The sequence below is a fragment of the Podarcis bocagei genome (genome assembly GCF_964188305.1).
Source record: "Podarcis bocagei genome assembly, chromosome: 9".
In the NCBI taxonomy this organism is placed as follows: Eukaryota; Metazoa; Chordata; class Lepidosauria; order Squamata; family Lacertidae; genus Podarcis; species Podarcis bocagei.
The window spans coordinates 57,170,119-57,189,237 of NC_138134.1; the positions used below are offsets into that span (position 1 = coordinate 57,170,119).

The 19,119-nt window shown below is 43.0% G+C and overlaps 2 protein-coding genes across 7 annotated transcripts in view; both read right to left on the bottom strand.

Annotated features, from left to right (window-relative positions):
• NPNT (nephronectin) overlaps positions 1 to 10,979 on the bottom strand; it is a 60,700-nt gene extending 49,721 nt beyond the window's left edge. Inside the window, exons 1-2 of one of the 5 annotated variants that reach the window (XM_081209355.1) lie at positions 10,448 to 10,974; positions 4,020 to 4,120 (exon numbers count right to left, since the gene is read on the bottom strand). In XM_081209355.1, the coding sequence (XP_081065481.1) occupies positions 4,020 to 4,120; positions 10,448 to 10,518 (172 nt within the window). In that variant the 5' untranslated portion in view covers positions 10,519 to 10,974. Of the gene's footprint in view, positions 1 to 4,019; positions 4,121 to 10,447 lie in introns of all 5 variants that reach the window. The other 4 variants (XM_081209356.1, XM_081209357.1, XM_081209358.1 and 1 more) reach the window with 4 other exon arrangements.
• Positions 10,980 to 18,637: 7,658 nt separating this feature from the next.
• The window catches only part of GSTCD (glutathione S-transferase C-terminal domain containing), a 55,720-nt gene continuing 55,238 nt past the window's right edge, over positions 18,638 to 19,119 (bottom strand). For both annotated transcript variants that reach the window (XM_081209346.1, XM_081209347.1), the window contains one exon: positions 18,638 to 18,956. In XM_081209346.1, the coding sequence (XP_081065472.1) occupies positions 18,852 to 18,956 (105 nt within the window). In that variant the 3' untranslated portion in view covers positions 18,638 to 18,851. The remainder of the gene's footprint in view (positions 18,957 to 19,119) is intronic.

Genomic DNA, 19,119 nt, shown 5'->3' on the forward strand with positions numbered 1-19,119 from the left:
AGGATGGAGGTTAGGTGAACTGTTGGCAGAACACATTGGCTCTCCCTCTGTGAATCTCTCTCATCAGATAGGGGCCTATTGCACCTGCAATAAGCAGCACCCAGTCAGTGTGGGATGCACAAGCTCCATCCTGGTTCTATCTTCCTGCTGCCTCCACCCACCATGATGCCGTGTGACTCCTCTTTCACCTACAGGCCTGAACAACTTTTGACCCATTAAGCTGAACACAGCCCAGCAGTCATGCATGGGAGCATACTAGGGACTTGCTAAACCTGTTTTTTGCTGCCCACCTTAGACTACAAAAATTGGGGGGTGGGGAGAGATGTTGTCAAGCACATTGCAAGCCACCTTATAGTTTTAGTGGGCTGAATTCAACTTGGCAGGTCACTCATTTTTCAGACTTGCCCAGTAGTTAATGGTGATTTCCTTCACAGGGTTACTGCAAGAGTAAATTAAATGGGATCTGCAAAGTGTTCTGTATATTAAGAGTGATAACAGCAGCTACAAAGATGGTCCGGATCATTCTCAGAACAATTACTACTCTTCTTATATGGCATCTTCCTTAAAACCCAGCTGAAATCTCAAGTAACTCTCTGTTAATCATTGCAATTGTGTTTGCTCTTCCTTAAGGGAATGGCTCCAGTGACCATTTTTAAACAATGTTTAAAAATAATTACACAAAACCACTGGCTATTATCTGCCCCTGGATCAAAAAATGGTATTCTTGAACTGTTTGAATAAAAACATGCCTTCTCCCCTCAAAAGAGATGAGATTGGTTTATTTTTTTTCTTTAAAGAAGCTAAGTGGGTAACAAAGAATATGTTATTTAATGTGGCTCACAAAATAATAGCCTGGTAACCTATTTATTGTGGATAAGAAGAAATGATGCCAAATGAAAGTGATATTGCTGGATCCTACTATTCCTGACAACTTCCTAATCATTTGACCAGCATTTATTACATTGATGTAAAGTAATGATTTGCATGCCTTACATCACTAACTAAATGTGAGTTGTTTTCACATTTTTATGTGAAACTTCAGTGTAGTTTCTAGGAAATGTATCCAAAGCTGTTATTACACAAGCAGAATAAACTTCTACTTGCACAATGGAACTTCCTCCCCACCGCAGATCCTCAGCACCATGGATGGAGCCAGGATTTTTTCGGGGGGGGGGCAAGACTTTGTCGGGGGGGCAGGACTTTTGTTAGGCAGGACAGAACCCATGTATTTCTATTGTTTTACTTGATGGGGGGCAGCTGCTCCCCCACCTCTGCTTGGCTACACCCATGCTCAGCACCCTCAAAATCTGCTCCAGAGAATGGAAGGGGGACCTTCCCAAATACATTTTGGAGGTACATAGGGTCTTAAGCAAAGGAAGAGGAAATCACGTTGTATAAATACATTGCTCTTTTCCTCAGTTTCCTCCCTCGATACTTTGTTTTGTTTTAAGATATTTGCAAATTGAGATGTTTTAGGTTTGCATTTAAATGGTTTGAAATGTTTTGAGATGCAAACTTATATAAATAGGGTTCTTTTTTTAAAAAAAGAAAAATAAATATTGTTCATTGCCCAACTAAGTTAAGCGTTTTTTATTCAGATTTCTTTTAATGGGAGAATTAAGCTTAGGTGCAACTCTTTCCCATTAGAAACAGTGGGAGACTGAAATGTTCAACTCTGGTTGGATTGCGCCCATTTGTGCTCAGAGTACAGAGGTAAAATTCTAATTAGATTTGTCAACTGCGGAGCATCAATCAGCAGAACCAATAAAGACCTTAATTTGGGGCAGGAGAGAAGCAGAAATGTCACACTGCAACCAACTGCATTCCATCACAATAATGAAGACAGATTGATGCTTGAAGAAATGTACTTTATCAATTGTGAAGAAAGCTTTGTGGTTGATTGTCTACAGCGTGCCAAATTTTGCATTTTTATTGTTGCCACAGGCTTCGTTTTGTGCAGGACTAGAACCAACTGACAGAAATTGCAGAGAAGCAGATTTAGGATAAACACTAGGAGAAGCTTCCTAGTAGTAAGAGCTCTTAGATAGTGGAAACATGGCTGGTGCAAAAGGTTGCACTGCCAGGTTCTCCTCCTCCCATCACCCTCTCCTCTGCCTCTTCCCCATCCCTGTTGCTTCCACACTATGCCTCCTCCTCCTATGCTCCATTCTCCCCCTACTGCCACTCATCTTGCCACCACATTATTGTGGCGGCAACACCAGCAGATTTTCTGCCTTCCCCTTTGCCTCCTCCCTACCCCACTCTGAGGAAGGGCCATGGAACTCCTTCCTCAGAGCAAGGCATTCTGGGTGAGATGTCTAGGAGACTGCCTGCGCTGCCCCCGCTACTGCAACAAGCTGAGTAAATGCTGCTCAAACTTTAAAAAAGGTTTAAAGTTACTCATCGTAAACATCTTTTTCTAGCTGCAGCAGTGGCACCTGCCGGGCCCAGAATGCCTCAATCAGAGAAACAACCCTCTTCGTCATTCCTCAGAATGAAGCGAGGAGGAAGAAAATGTGGAGAGCAATAATAATAATAATAATTTATTATTTGTACCCCGCCCATCTGGCTGGGTTTCCCCAGCCATTCTGGGCGGCTTCCAACAAAATATTAAAATACCGTAATACATCAAACATTAAAAGCTTCCCTAAACAGGGCTGCCTTCAGATGTCTTCTAAAAGTCTGGTAGTTGTTGTTCTCTTTGACATCTGGTGGGAGGGCGTTCCACAGGGAGGGCGCCACTACCGAGAAGGCCCTCTGCCTGGTTCCCTGTAACCTGGCTTCTCACAGTGAGGGAACCACCAGAAGGCCTTTGGCGCTGGACCTCAGTGTCCGGGCTGAATGATGGGGGTGGAGACGCTCCTTCAGGTATACTGGGCCGAGGCCATTTAGGGCTTTAAAGGTCAGCACCAACACTTTGAATTGTGCTCGGGAACTGAATGGGGTGGCTGGGAGCACAAGCAGGTCCAGAAGGGTGACAAGGCAAGTAAGTGGAGAGGGGTTGCCAGATCACCATCCTCTCCACCTGCTATACAAGACTTCTTAGCTTGCCTTGTTATGGCACTGGCCTTAAGTGAAACGGACTGCCTCAGGAGGTGGCAGCCTCTTGTTCTCTGGAGGTATTCAAGCCAAGGGTAACTAGGTGTCAAGTAGGCATCCTGAACTGTAATCTCTGCCTTGAGCAGGGAGTTGACCTCCATGGTCGCTTCCAACTCTGATTATTTTATGATTCTGTGATTGTGAGATTGTGTCTAATCTGGTGCAAACATAGAAAAATATGCAACTAGGCAACAGAAAACATGGCAATCTATGTCTGGCTACTTTGGTCAGCTCTCCAATGCAACTGAAAGCCAGCATTTCTGTATTCCCATCGCTTCTATAGCTTCTAGCTGAATGCTTCTTTTTCAGAAATTGTAGTTGATAAAGTTGACAGGGCAATGAGAAAGTGAGAAATGTTATTAATACATGTACCACCGCAAGACACTGTCAGGTTAAATACCAGAGCATAATCTGGGAAGGATTTATTTTAATCTTTTTCCTTTAACTTCAGTAAGGATGTTTCTGAAAGGTTTTCGTTTAACCTTCTCTAAATGTTATTAAAGAACAAAATATGCAGCTAAAAACTGCTTATGATTGCAATAAGTTCCGCCCTTTTTTCGGAAAATTGGGAACAGAAAATGTTAATCTACAAACAAAAATTATGTAGATAAACTTTTTCAAAAACAAAAAACACCCTGAATCAAATGTAATGCTGTAAAAAAAATAAAATGAAATGAAGATACATTTGGTTTAATGCTGCATTTAATTTCCATAACTTACAGTACTGTTCATATGGAAATCTGGAGTTTAAAATGGGTAAGATTCTTAACCTGTCAGTGTCCCTCTAGGTGAAAGCAAAAGTCCCATGTGCATTATAAGCCCTGCATCATGTGAGTGTCTGTGATTATATGGAAGCCATTATTAGAGAGGAACAAGCCCTGTTTTAAAAGGCTCAAAGCCCCAGCAGTGGTGATACTCACGTTGGCATTGGCCCCATGAGTGGCGAGCCCAGCCCCAGCAGCAGTCGACTCGGCTTCCAAAACGGCACAATCCGGTCGTGGAAAGTATTTGCCTGGGCCACCTGCACCAACGCCAAAAATAAATTTGGAAAAGAATGAACATGAGGACACATGGTTGCAAGGAGTCCAGCAGCTCATCTAGCCCAGTCCTGCTGCCCTGCGACACAATAGTGACATTCTATACTTATAGGATTCTTGACAAAAGGCCTCTAAAACCTTTGGACTGAAAATTTCCACTGGAGACAATTACTGTCTTCCTTAACAACTCACTCCAGTACACTGAACTGCACCTGTTACTTTAAAGCAGGATTCGGGGGTATTCAGACACACAAGTTTGTGATGGTGCATCTGCAAGACATTACTTGGTATCACAGCTATCACTTGATGATTATGCAGATATAGCATCATAACAGAACTTTCCATCTTTCTCATTTCAACTCAGAGACAATATTTTTCATTCGAGTATGTTCGTTCAGTTGCCAGATGACAAGTGGGCAGGGGGGGGGGAATCAGTGACGCGCACGCAGGTGTGAGACAAGCTACAGGAAAGTTTTGCAAAGGTTAAGATTAATGGACCTTACTGCCAACTGAACTCTTTTTCAGAAGCCATTGTTCCTTGTCCTGTCCTCAAAAGGTAAAGTGCACCCTTGTTTTCTCTCTTCATGCTTCTATGTAGATATTTTGGTTAAGTAAAATACCCTCCTTTATCATCTCTTCTTCGCTCAACATAACCCATTTCCTAAGTGTTGCATCTTAAAAAGAAACATACCTCTATCATGCTTTTAGTTTTCCTTTTAGGGCAGATTCACACAATAACTACCCTGACAAGGAGGCTTCTCAAAATCCAAAGCATGGGGAAACTACCATACGTTATTAGAAGAAGAAGAGTTTGGATTTGCTATCCCGCCTTTCACTCCCTTTAAGGAATCTCAAAGCGGCTAACATTCTCCTTTCCCTTCCTCCCCCACAACAAACACTCTGTGAGGTGAGTGAGGCTGAGAGACTTCAAAGAAGTGTGACTAGCCCAAGGTCACCCAGCAGCTGCATGTGGAGGAGCGGAGACGCGAACCCGGTTCCCCAGATTACGAGACTACCGCTCTTAACCACTACACCACACTGGCTCTCTTTTAGGCCACATGCCCTAAAATCAAAGATATTGCAAAGCATTTCCTGGTGATTGTAATGGTGCCATGAAATCTTCAGAGCCAATGGAACTCCTACAGACAGAACTGCTCACTTGTATGGGACAGCCTTCGCAAAGTCTGAATTGTAAACAACCACCCTCTTCCTCCATAATGTTTAGAAGGTTTTACTATCCCGTTCCCTTCTATCCCACCATGAATAGCCATCCATCCCTCTGTTCTGTTTTTTCTATGCTTGTCTCTTCTGTTCCATGTTTTTTCAAGAAACCGTGGCTAGTCACAGTGTGATGAGCCAGGGTTCCAGCATCCCCTTAGCTTTGGGTGGAGGGATTCTGAAGGCTCTGTATATAACCCACCACCAATGAGACTCAGGTCTTTGTTAGCTTGGACAATCACTCTTACATTGCTCTTATACATTCTCATTTAGAAACACAGGAAGATTTCTTATACCGAGTCAGAACACAGATACAGCAGTTCTCCAGGGTTTCTTCCAGTCCTACCTGGAGATGCCATAGATTGAAACTGAGACCTTCTGCATGCAAAGGAGATGATCTACCACTGACCTATGGTCCTTCCCTTTCATTCATGATACTGTGCTCAGTGGAACTTGTTATGCCCCACAGGGATATTACTAAAGTTATAAACTAGGTGGGGGGAACCTTTGGCCCTCCTGGTGCTGCTGAACTACAACTCCCATCAGCCCCAACAATTATGGTCAATGGGCAAAGTTGATGGGAGTTGTAGTTCAGCAACATCTGGAGAGCTGATGACATCCCCACAGCTATGCACAAGTCTTAGGACCGACATTGATAAAACTTATACATATATACATGTAACTTTCCTATTCTCCTCCAAACCCATTTGAAGCACTTTCTAACTTCAGAAGATGATTTCCCCTGCTTCTTCCCCATCCTCAAGATATGGGAGGTGATTGAGCCTCTTGTGGGTTGCCTTGTACTTCCGAGGCTCTTGTGGCACCTTGGAATTGCAGCACAACTGTGACAACCTCCAGCTCTCCTCCCGAGTTTGAAGCAACTGAAGTGTGGAATTGTCCCCAACACCGTGCTGAATTTCAGAACAGCAGTGCAAGAACCCAGTAAAAATACTACCCTAGGGGAATAGATGGAATCCTGGTGACCACAAATGTTGGGTTGACTATCATGAACAAATACAATTTGTGGACCCTGACACTACACTGCAATGCACAATGAGGTAGGAATAAAACATACTTTATTGGAGCAAAGTGTCCATATGAGATAAATGTCAACTGCTAAACAAATTGAGAAAAGCACAGTTAAAGGAAGGACCTTTTCATGCAAGATCCTGTTTAGTCTTTTCTACATTCTGCATGACCTACTCCCTAATTTGCATCAAAGTTTTTCATCACATTTTGACATATTATAGCTGTAGCAATTACACACACATTCCAGCTCTTCAGCGCTCATTTTCGCATTTCACTTATCTAGATTCATGTTTAAACTTGAGCTGCAGTCTTCTTGGTATACTGATTCACTGACTCTGTGCTCAAGACATCAACTTCTGACTTATTTAGCTTATAAAATAAGATTTGTATATTAAATGGGATTTTTAAAAATAAGCCATCCAGCAGATCCGTATGATCGTGAAGTAAAATGGATTATTGGGCACATAGCAAGAAGAAATTGCAGGAATTGCTGTTACTGCATTAGTTCTCATGCTACATTTACTAAATAGAGACTCAATGGCTGTGTTCAAACACAATGCAAAACCACAGTTTAGCACTACGTAAATGAGCCTAGCCTCAATCTGGACTCTCACACTCCTTCCTCCCTATCTGTACTGCTGGGATAAGAAGTTCAGAAGCTTTTGCTTTCTGTTTTAATTAATCACAGTTTGTCATTTCATCTGAACCAAGGATAGTCATTCCACATGAACTATGGCTGGCTTCCGAACAAGCCAATTTAAAACCATGGGTAGTTGAGCTAGCTTGTTAAACCACAGTGAGTGTTAAAAACCAGTTAGGATGTAACAACAAATCGCAGTTAATTAAAAGCAGAAATGAATGCTTCTGAACTTTTCCTCCCAGCTGTGCGGGAGGAGGAGAGAGAAGGGAATGTGCAAGCCTGAGAAAAGTTGAAGTCTTCTAGGCTCTTTCACACAACACTAAATCATGATATAACATTATATTCAAACACAGACAGTGCTGCATAAATATCCAACCCAGGTAAAGAAATGCATGCATGCATGAAATTAAGTTTCTGAATGTGTATTACTAGGAACTGCGAGCATAAATAAGATGCACATCCAAATGTGTGTTAGGAACTGCCCCTAGATACACATCCAGCTACAGATTTCATCCATGCACACTTCATCACTTTCAACTGGATGGGTATTCAGTTGGGTAAGCATCTCCACACCTCTGAATCTAGTCACAAGTAACTACCATTTTTACATATAAAAAGAACTCAATCAAAACAACTGCATAAGGTGGATTCGCACATGTGGCTTAACTGTTGTTAGGTTCTGTGGTATTTCTTTTACAAAGAAAAAAAAAGGAAGAAGCATTTCCAGTCAATCATTCTACCACACCGATCTGAAACCTTTGGTAAAAACCCTCCATACTGCTTAAAAAGATGAAAGACAACTGAGCTACCCCTGGCAGTGAGCCAGTGTGGTGTAGTGGTAAAGAGTGGTAGACTCGTAATCTGGGGAACTGGGTTCACGTCTCCGCTCCTCCATATGCAGCTGCTGGGTGACCTTGGGCTAGTCATACTTCTTTGAAGTCTCTCAGCCCCACTCACCTCACAGAGTGTTTGTTGTGGGGGAGGAAGGGAAAGGAGATTGTTAGCCGCTTTGAGACTCCTTAGGGTAGTGATAAAGCGGGATATCAAATCCAAACCCTTCTTCTGGCAGAGGCAGATTTAGGGCAGTGTGAGCATCTTATTGGTGCCCCCCATTTGGTTCAATGTCATTTTATTACATGCTATTTATATCATTGCTGTATTGCTATAAACGTGTTTATTGCTAGCCATCCTATGATAATAATAATAATAATAATAATAATAATAATAATTTATTATTTATACCCCGCCCATCTGGCTGGGCTTCCCCAGCCACTCTGGGTGGCTTCCAAAAGAATATTAAAATACTATAATACATCAAACATTAAAAGCTTCCCGAAACAGGGCTGCCTTCAGATGTCTTCTAAAAGCCTGGTAGTTGTTGTTCTCTTTGACATCTGGTGGGAGGGTGTTGCTTGCTTCAAAATGCAGGGTAGAAATAATACAAAGTACCTCGGTATGTGCAAGCTTCTCCAAATTAGGTGCAGTTGCACGTGCAAATTTCAGATATTGTGAAAGCCACAGGAGCTCATTACATTGACTGCAAACTATATACAAAAAGGGTTGGCTACACCTCACTATCCCCAGGTGTCTTCATAAATTCCTTAAGAAAGAGACACCGTGTCAGTTTGCAGACTTTCGTCATTTCCAGTCAATGAATGAGGCAAATTTCCAGGTGTGCCTTTTTTCCTTGGCTTAGGGGATACCAGAGAACATTAAACAGATTCCACTGGAAACAAACACCTCCCAGTCAATTTGCTTGCCACTGCTGCATGCACCATGGCATCTAAAAAGGAAACTGTTTTGTAACAGTCATCAGTTCACCACAAATTTCAAATTGAGATGGCTTTATATACAAAATACACAATAGCCATGATCTAACTGATAAATCACACAGAGATTATTGGCTATTTTGCATGGAGGTAGCAACTGAGTAATAAAGTTATAAAGAACTCTGGGTTGCCCAAACCTGTCAAAGCTTGTCTATCTCACATCTCCACACAAGTGAAGTATGTACATTCCATGAGGGAATGCAATCTAACCCTACATTTCACAGCTTTTCTATTTCCTACTTTAGATACCTGTTTTGCAGCTACACAAGTATGTCTGGAAAACACACACACGAGTACTTGGTGTATTATGAATATTCTCAGACTTGATATTGGTTGCACAATTCACCTGAGGGCTGTCCCTTCTCTGCACCATGCAAATATATACTGTATACATAAATGAGTTTTGCAGGTTTCAGCTATTCAGTTTTGACAATCTGCACAATTCTGCATAAATAACGGGGAAATGGTTGCCAATGCACGCACAGCACAATAATCAATGTACTTTATTCTGAAGTTCTTGTTGATATGTTTCCCTTTTGTAAGATGTGTCAAAAGTATCATGGAAAAAGAAATCCATGGAATGCAGCCAACATCCATTGATATGATTGTCACACACCCTTGTCTTCTTCCTGTCAATTAATCCAGAGCAATTTTCCTTTGGTTTCATATGCAGTACAATTCCTAATCCAGATTAGAACCCCCAACTAAATCGTTGCCACCTGCTGTAAGAAAGTAACAGGAATCCACCCTTTTAGTTGACCTTACAGTTAAAAGCCCATAAGGAAGACTCAGTCTAGGAGTTCAATTGTGCACACACTTACTCAAAGGCAAGTTCCGGAGAACAAAAATGGAAGTTAGTTTCAAATAAAACACACCTAGATTGTGTTTAACATAATCAATACTACAGTATTATAAATAATATGCTCTGATAAATAAATCGGATTGAAAACAACCCATTCCTACAAATGCAGCCCCCCCCCGTCAAGAAAACTGCTGTAGTGACACTGACAATGAAATCCTAGCCATGTCTACTCAGAAGTAATTCAACGAATCTTACTCCCAGGCAAGTGGGCTTCAGATTGCAGCCTAAATTGTGCATCAGAAGTCCCCGATTTGACTCATTCCTCCGTGAAACAAGCCATCTCTCTGTGTGTCAATGCCCCGTATTTGCAACAAGGAGACACTGATCTCCCTACAGGATTGTTGTAGTCCTTATAATAAGTTGCTGCATGGGGGAAAGGGGAACAAACTAACCCTCCCCTTCCCTTATTTCTACTGATTACATTATGCTCCTGTGCCCTCTGCAGTTGGGGTTTGCAGGTGCGTCTGCCGCGTGTTTTTTCCCGAATGCCGAGCGCGCGCCAAGCGCCAGATCTGTACCTTGCACACTCCGGAAAGAGCCCTGACCTCTCGGGCAAGCGTGGGGCGAATGTGTCACGACGAGGAGTCTCCCTGGCTGGCAAGTTGGGACCCCCAGGTTCCCCAGAGGAGCCTGAGCCCGCCCGCCCGCCGCCCTGGGTCTCTCTCGCCTCTCCTCCCCATCCATCTGCCCACCCGTCGGTCCAGTGTCCAAAGTGTCCAAAGTCTGCGCTTACCTTCCGTCGAAGTCCCCTAAAGCCTCCAGGTAGAGCCAGGACAGAATGATTAACCTCAGGGATAAATCCATGGTCGGGAAGGGAAGAGAGAGAGAGAGAGAGAGAGAGACGGAGAGAGAAAGAGAAAGAAGGAGGGAGGAGAGTAGCCTCGGCGCGTCTTTAGCAATAGAAACGACGGCAGCAGGTTGGGGAGGGATGCGAGGCGGCGAGGGCGAAGGCGCACGGATTCCTTCTCCTCTCGGAGGCGCTCCCAGCCAAGCGCGCGCTGTAAACTGAACTCCGGGTGCCCTCGGGGCTGTTGCTAATCCTGGCTGGCGGAGGGATGGGCGGAAGAAGAGAGAGAAGACCACGAGCAGCAGCAGCAACAGGAGGGAGCCCCCTTCTCTCTCTCTCTCTCTTGCGTCCCTGCCTTTCTCTCACTCTCTTCCTCCCTCCCTCTTCCTAAAAGCGAAGGAGACGCTGCGCTCTGAAGGCGGCGCTGCCGCTCACCAACGAAAGAGGCGCGCGCGAGCGCAACCTCGCCACCTTCCCCCGCGGCTCTTTCTCCTTTGGCAGCGGGGAAGAGGAGCGCAGGCTGGGAGGCGGAACTTCTTATTTGTTTCTTTTACTTATTCCTCCCCCCCATCCCACCAATCATTAAATCTCTGTCCTTCCCTGCCTCTCACCAGGGAGTGATAAAGCACCTACAAACAGCCAGCAATTAAAACCATTGGAAACCATCTCCATCTATAAAAAACCATTGCAGACTTCTCAGCACCGCAATGGAGAACTTATTCTACCAAACAGGGACCATTTTGGAACCCTGTTATCGTTTCATCAGCACCACCACCACCACCACTGTATGCTATGCGAGAACTCCATAAATATATTATAAAAGCAGAACACCACCTCCAAACACATTTTGAGTCATAGAATCATAGAATTGTGGAGCTGGAAGGGATCCTGAGGATCACTTAGCCCAACCCCCTGCCATACAAGAATATGCAGCTGTCCTACAGGTCCTCCAGAAGTGACTGAACTACAACTCCCATCAGCCCCAGCCAGCATGTTCAATGGTCAGTGTTTGACCTTATCAGGCACCCAATGAATCCCACCTGACAGTTGGGAAGGTGCCTGCAGTTGAGATGAGGTTCAAGACTGCAAGGTCAGCTGCTAAAAAACCCCAAAACCAATAAGCCAACTCTGCTAGGACAAAACCCCTTCTATGAATCTAAGCAGCTTTTGGAATCCCAAACATTGTCTTTTGAACCTGACACGATATTGATATCCCTTGTCCTTTTGATATTGTATGCTTTATCTCTTGTAAAATAGGTTACAGAAATGGATGTTGTGGTTGTTTTAAGTAACCGTGGAACATGCAAACATGCAACCATGGGTTTTGCTGCTGTCCTTAGTAAAGGGATCACCAACCTTTTGCATTTTGAATTTGAGAGTGTGCTGGGGGTGCCAGCCACAAAATAATTGAAGTTTGTTGTTGTTGGCATAGCAGAACATTAGAGAGCCACCCCCTAAGAACCTTATGCTTACCATGGGGAGTCACCTGTGTCCTGATTCTGGAGATCACACACGGATGTCACACACACACCACAAACACATTGGTACTTTTGCTGTTCAATAGCAATGGGTTCCTGCAGAAATACACTAGGTGGCTCACAACATCCAGTCTTATTTCACAGAAATCTTTTAAAAGCTACCCACACATTTTGCCCTGTAACTTCCTACTTAGGAGGACTAGAGGTTTGTTGTTGTTTTTTTAAAAAAATAAAAGTCAAAGTCTGGGGCACCTGCCCTGTGTCAGCAGTGAAAGCATTCACTGGAACAAGGTTGGTGACCCCTGGTTTAGAGAAAGAAGCATCTAAAGGGAAAAGGATGCAGAAATAATGATAATGATAATAATGATAATAATAATAATGATAATAATAATAATAATAATAATAATAATAATAATAATAATAATAATAATAATTTATTATTTATACCCCGCCCATCTGGCTGGGTTTCCCCAGCCACTCTGGGCGGCTTCCAACTGAATATTAAAAACAGTACAGCTTCAAACATTAAAAACTTCCCTAAAGAGGGCTGCCTTCAGATGACTTTTAAAAGTAAAATAGTTGTTTATTGCTTTGACATCTGCTGGGAGGGCGTTCCACAGGGCAGGCGCTACTACCGAGAAGGCCCTCTGCCTGGTTCCCTGTAACCTCACTTCTCGCAATGAGGGAACCACCAGAAGGCCCTCGGTGCTGGATCTCAGTGTCCGGGCTGAACGATGGGGATGGAGACGCTCCTTCAGGTATACTGGACCGAGGCCATTTAGGGCTTTAAAGGTCAGCACCAACACTTTGAATTGTGCTCGGAAACGTACTGGGAGCCAATGCAGATCTCTCAGAACCGGTGTTATGTGGTCCCGGCGGCCACTCCCAGTCACCAGTCTAGCTGCCGCATTCTGGATTAATTGCAGTTTCCGGGTCACCTTCAAAGGTAGCCCCACGTAGAGTGCGTTGCAGTAGTCCAAGCGGGAGATAACTAGAGCATGCACCACTCTGGCAAGGCAGTCCGTGGGCAGGTAGGGTCTTAGCCTGCGTACCAGGTGGAGCTGGTAGACAGCTGCCCTGGACACAGAATTAACCTGTGCCTCCATGGACAGCTGTGAGTCCAAAATGACTCCCAGGCTGCGCACCTGGTCCTTCAGGGGCACAGTTACCCCATTCAGGACCAGGGAATCCCCCACACCCGCCCGCCCCCTGTCCCCCAGAAACAGTACTTCTGTCTTGTCAGCAAAGGACACATAACTCCTTGAAAAAATTGTAACTGGCTAAATTCTAGTACAGCCTTTCCATGTGAGGAAGCACATGCGTATATGCACAAAGAACCATGCAGAGGCTTTGTGAGTAATAGTGTCCTATCATAGCCACCTACAACCCAGAGTTCTGCCCAATCTGTGCTTGGTTATCCTGCCATAAACAGGGCACAAATTTTCATGGGTGTGGTGGTGGCAGCAGTGGAGATTGTATGGCTCCATCAAAGTTGGTATGTGCCAACTTATGAATTTGTAACTCAGACATGTGCACTTTATGGTGTGTGTGTCAGATGCATTGGCTAACCATGTGTTTTACAATAGCTTCCACTGGCCAAACCTTTTGGAGGTGGGACTGTGAAATCATGACTGCTCACACCTATGTAGTTGCAGACCGCACAACTTGGGAGAACCACTTTGTACACAACCTGCGTTGTTATGTATGTGGGTCTTCCCAATAACATATCTGTAGTCTACTCATTTGGGGCTATAGTTGACAGCTTGCATCCCATCTACTTCTGGAATGACAAAAATTTGCTTTTGGAGATCATGATCCTATTAGTGTTTGGCCCAGCCTACATGCCTTGCCTTTGAGTGGACACTGCATGGGTCCTGTGGGATGGGTGGTTGAACCTGTATATACATTCTAGTTAGAACTAATGGAAATGGGGTGAAGAGGCAGTAGGCATACAATGCTCAGAAGCAGTACACTTCAAATTGCTAGATGTTGTGGATCTATGTTTTGATGCAATGGCTGCTTTAGTTGAGATTCCTGCACTGCAGGGTGTTGGTCTTGATGACCCTCAGGGTCTCTTCCAACTCTACAATTCTAGGATCACCTTCATGCCTTACTTGTGAATTTACACAGCAGGGATGCAGAATCTGCCACCTTCCAGATGTTGTTGGACTTCAGCTCTCATCATCGCTGACAACTAGCTATGCTGGTTGGGTCTGATGGGAGTTGGGAGTCTAACATTTGGAGCAGGGACGCGGACTTATAAAAAATATTGGGGGGGGGCGGGAAAGCTCATGAATAATAAATAAGCTCATGAATATGCAAATAAAGTGGCGCCTCCTCCTCGTGAGCGAATAGGGGAGAGCGTGTTGCGCCTATTAATCAGCTCCGAAGGAAATTGGGTGGAGCTTTTGCTCGGGAGGGAGGGCAGGAGGCATGCAGCCCGACCCTGTGCATTTTGGGCTGGGGGAGGGGCGGCGATGGCGCTCTGCTGGAGGGGCGCCGGAGATTATTGGGGGGGCAGAGCCCCCCCAAACGAATCTTTGAGGGGGCTCGGGCCCCCTCAAGCCCCATGGAGTCGGCGCCTATGATTTGGAGGGCCACATGTTCCCCATCCATTATACAAGCGGCCAATCAGAAGACATTGCTGAACTAGTTGTATGTTGTGTTGATTCAGGAGGCAATTCATAATACTCTCATGAGTATCCCCTCTGTGTCTTATGCCAGAGTGTGTGCTTTGCTTCATCAATGCAAGAGAACAGGATCAAAGACCCTCCCCTGTGGTTGACTTTTCACCCACTGATGCATTTTAGGAAAATAAGTTGAGAGCTCTGATCCTGGATCCCCCAGATATTGTGTAGTTTGAGCTTAAATAAATTTGCTGGGTTCATCTCATCCGTCTTCATAATGCATAGTTGTGGCACTGAACATGATACCAGAATGCAAGTTAGAAGCTAATAATAAAAAGAAAGGGGGGAAAAGCTTTGAAAGCCACTTACCAATCTGAAAATATATCCATGGAATGCTTTGCTAACACACCCTAAACCATGACCTCGGTTTGAACACGAGTATCATATGGAAAAAAATAAACAACCCACAAAGCACATAGTTGAGCAGATAAAATTACAAACTGTGTGGACTGGGAAACCATGCAAGAATTTAAACACAAGCTCCAGTTGTTGATGCATTATGGCAAACAAACATAGAAAATGCCAAATAAAGAGATTCTGAAATTATGTTGCACTGTGATTCCAGCAAGTTGGGTCAGAGTGAGGCAATTCAAAGCATCACAAACCTTGCATGTCTTGCATACTGCAAGATTTTCATCAGTTCGTTTTAGTAAATACACAACACAGAATGACTAATAAAACATGGCTTTTAGGAAAGGCTTGGGTTTTTCTAATCCCAGACAGAGAGAAATGAATCCAGGCAGAAATATGTAGGATCATGCACTCTTGGGAGGAAATACACATCGAAGGCATTGCAGCAAGCAAACAAATCAAATTCAGTGGTGACACTGGCAAATATTCCTCTTGGCTCCTTGTTCACATGCCAAGTTGGAATGAGTTAAAGCAGGCAAAGGAAACAAGCATATCAGAGACAAAAAGTGTGGCAAGATAAAGCAAGCTGATTTCTTGCCCAGAGACACTGAGCTGTGTCCAGGGTCTTATTGGCTGTGTGTATACACATCAGGTGGTGTCCACAGCAAATCCTCTACTTAACATTCCAATGTTAAATTGCTCTTGCATAGCACGGGTCGACTGTGACCTATCTGTAAAATATTCTACCATGTCTAATTTACCAAAGGACTTCCACTGTGCACCCGGACCTGATTTTCTACAGCCATGTTGTTCACAGCTGCTGGCTGTTCTCCAGGCTTGTCACTTTTGAAATGTCATTACCAGTGCATGTGAGATATCTGTCAGTCTGTTTGCTTAGCCATCTGCTTCTCTCTCCCCCTTCCACTGAGTACCTGAGCTGTGACTGTGTTGACAGGATTCAGGGTTCCCTCCTACAGTTGATGCCAATCTCCCAACATTTTCCCTGTTTCTGCTAGATGGCTGCTTCGTAGGATCAAGAGCCATTTGCCTTATCACATTTCTCTTTAGATGCTGGAAAGCTTTTGGACACACCTTTGTAACATACACTGTTAACGGAGTAGACCTGCAGGAAAGAGGACAATACGATACATTGCTTGTTATCACCCTTGTACCAAACTTTAAATATGTTGTCGCCTTTTCAGTTCTGATAGTACCATGCCACTAGGTTTACACATGTCCCAGATCAAGTTCCCAACTGAATTCTTCTTGGTTTGAATATTTCTGACCATGCTACTTCCTAACTTGGGAGTTGTGATCCATTAGTTTTAGTATTTGGGAATCAGTTTTTAAGCTGACAATACTGATACTAAATTGTTCAGGGTGGTTAAAACAAAAAGGTGTTACAAAGAGCCCCAAAAGGAGTTTTCCAAACTGAGCAGACAGTAAAATGACAAACAAAATTCCATGTAAACATGTGTAAAGTGATGCACATTGGGGCAAAAGCTTATTAATTTCAGCTATGCATTCATGGGGTCTGAATTATCTTTAATATCTTTAATTTCATTTCATATTACAAAGGCACATCCAAACATCTCCAGAAACAACAAAGTGTGTCTTCAGCCCTCAACTTCACTTTTTTAGCTTTCGCTGATAAAAATTGGGGCCTTCTTATTAAGCTCCAGGCTGATTGGTTGAGGAATTAAACTGATAATGCTTGTAAATTCAATACACTCTTACAGTGGGGCCTACTTCTGAATGAATATGCATTGGATTGAGTTGCAAGCTTTCAGTTCTATGCAATTTGGGAGTAAGCCCCAGTAAATACAGTGGAACTGAAGGAATGCCCTATAAAACTTCTAGACTTGCAAACACCCAAACAAACAGATCTGGCTTAGGGCTAGCTGAGATGTTATGTGACAGATGCAGCTATCACAACTGTCTTCCAATATTTTTCTTCCTTTTTGTAGTGAAGCCTCAGGAGGCTGCAGTCTTGAGCGAAATGGTTTGTGGGTGTGGTGAGCTCAATGGGTCCTTTTCCAATTGTGTTGGGCTGTGTGTGTTGAACTGAAAACCAACTGAAGGGGAAGGTTTAAGCAGGCTCTCTTTCACCATTCCTCCACTTAAGACTGTCGCTTCCTGTCCCCGCCTTTCATTTAAGGATAATAATAATAAAAAAATAGTTGGGAGATTGTTACTCACATCTGCCATGTGATGTCTAGTTTGGCTTTAAACCAATGACTATTTGCTCCATATTTTCACTGCCAGGTTAGTTTCCCCACTCTGTCACATTATATGCAACATACATCATAGGGTGGCTTAAAAACATACTAAATAAGTGCTGCTGTGTTCCGCTCTGCCATAGTCATCTATTAAATACAGAAATTCTTATCTCCACTTTTGCAGATAAGGGTTTGGTTATGAACATGGCTTGTTTACTATAGTTTTGATCCATTTCCTCTGATGAAACACCTCTGAGAGTGTGAAGGACATTTGATTTTGCTTATATTTATTTTGTCAATTTTACTCTGGTATACTTAGTCCAAGCAAAGGCTCCTCCAGTGGTTTACTATGTTTTTCCTTCTTCTTAAATCATACACATGGCGGGGGGCATTAAAGCATGCAACAGCTAAACAAATGAAGTGGAGCAACATTGAGAATGCTAATATTTTATAACTGTAGACAGAACACTTTATCATCCAAGGATAATAGAAGCAAATTGCTTTCTTAAAAAGCAAATGTTTTGCTAATTTGCTGAAGAAGCCCAGTGTGATGGGTAAGAGAACCTTCCTGGGAAAAGAATTGCAAAGTGTGAGTGCCAGGACACAGGAGCTCCAAGATTTCACTGCTCACATTTGTGCCTCCACATATTAAGGAACTAGCAACAGGGCATTCTTTGATGCTCCTTGGCCATTTCCCATATCCCTTAAAAATCTGATATTCAAAGACCCCCTTCATATTTGCATAGTTTGCAAGATCTTGTATTCAAAGAACCCTTTGTACTTTACATCTTGCAATGCTTACAAACGATTGTGTGAAGAATTACTTGGAAAAGTAAGGTCAGACAATTAACTAGAAGTGAAGTAATTCTAATACTAAGAGGACTCCTCTGTCCAGAAACTGTGCTGCCCAAGGGGGAAAACCAATTGCGCATTCTTTGCTCTGAAAACATCTACCAGATAACTTGATCATGAATATTATTTTTTTGTGGGTTGATCAGTCCTATATCCAGCAGGATTAAAAATTTAAAAACAACAATAATGTGTATTGGACATGCATTTATATCTCAGAATCACAACAGTGAATTGAAAATTGCTGAAATTAAAGACAGCAAGCACAACAGAAACCTGGTAGGAAATAACATGCTGAAATGTTATAGCAAAAACAGCCACCATCTTCTGTGCATCTAAAAACTGTGCAAAAAGAAGAAGCAAAATATCAGATGAAGAAGCAAAATATTTCATTAGATGGTGAGAAGTCCTTAACATGAAGTGTGATTTCTATAGGCTTGTTTAATAAATTTAAGAAAATGCATACAGGTGTTGCCTTTATGTTCCTTGCCTATATACAAAAAAGCAACAGATGAATCATTCACAAATATATACTTTTACTGCACAACCACAGCACTGCTTATTTATTAATTTATTTCATAAAATTTATGCCCCACTTGATTGTAAAAAAACACACCTGAAAGTGGTTTACAAAAAAGTAAAGCAATAAAAATCAAGAAAAATTTACAACCATACTTAAAGAACACAAAAGTTAAAATACTAAAACAGATTAAAATTACCTCAACTTTCTAAGCATCTGGGTAGGCTTGTCTAAACAAGGATGTTTTTAGCAGGCACCAAAGAGAGTACAGTGAAACTGCCTGCTTGATATCAATAGGCAGGGAGTTCCAAAGTGTAGGTGCTTACAAATGCAGAATGGGCTTGGAAGGTGCTGTGGCAATGGAAATGGAAAATGAAAAGACAAAAGGAAACTATAAAGCTCAACCAAGGGTTATGCTCCTTAATGAGTTTTACAGTTAATTAAGTCAGAGAAAGTTCTCTAAATTACTGTTGAGGCAAGTCGGCATAAGATCATGATAAGAGCCTGCTGGCTC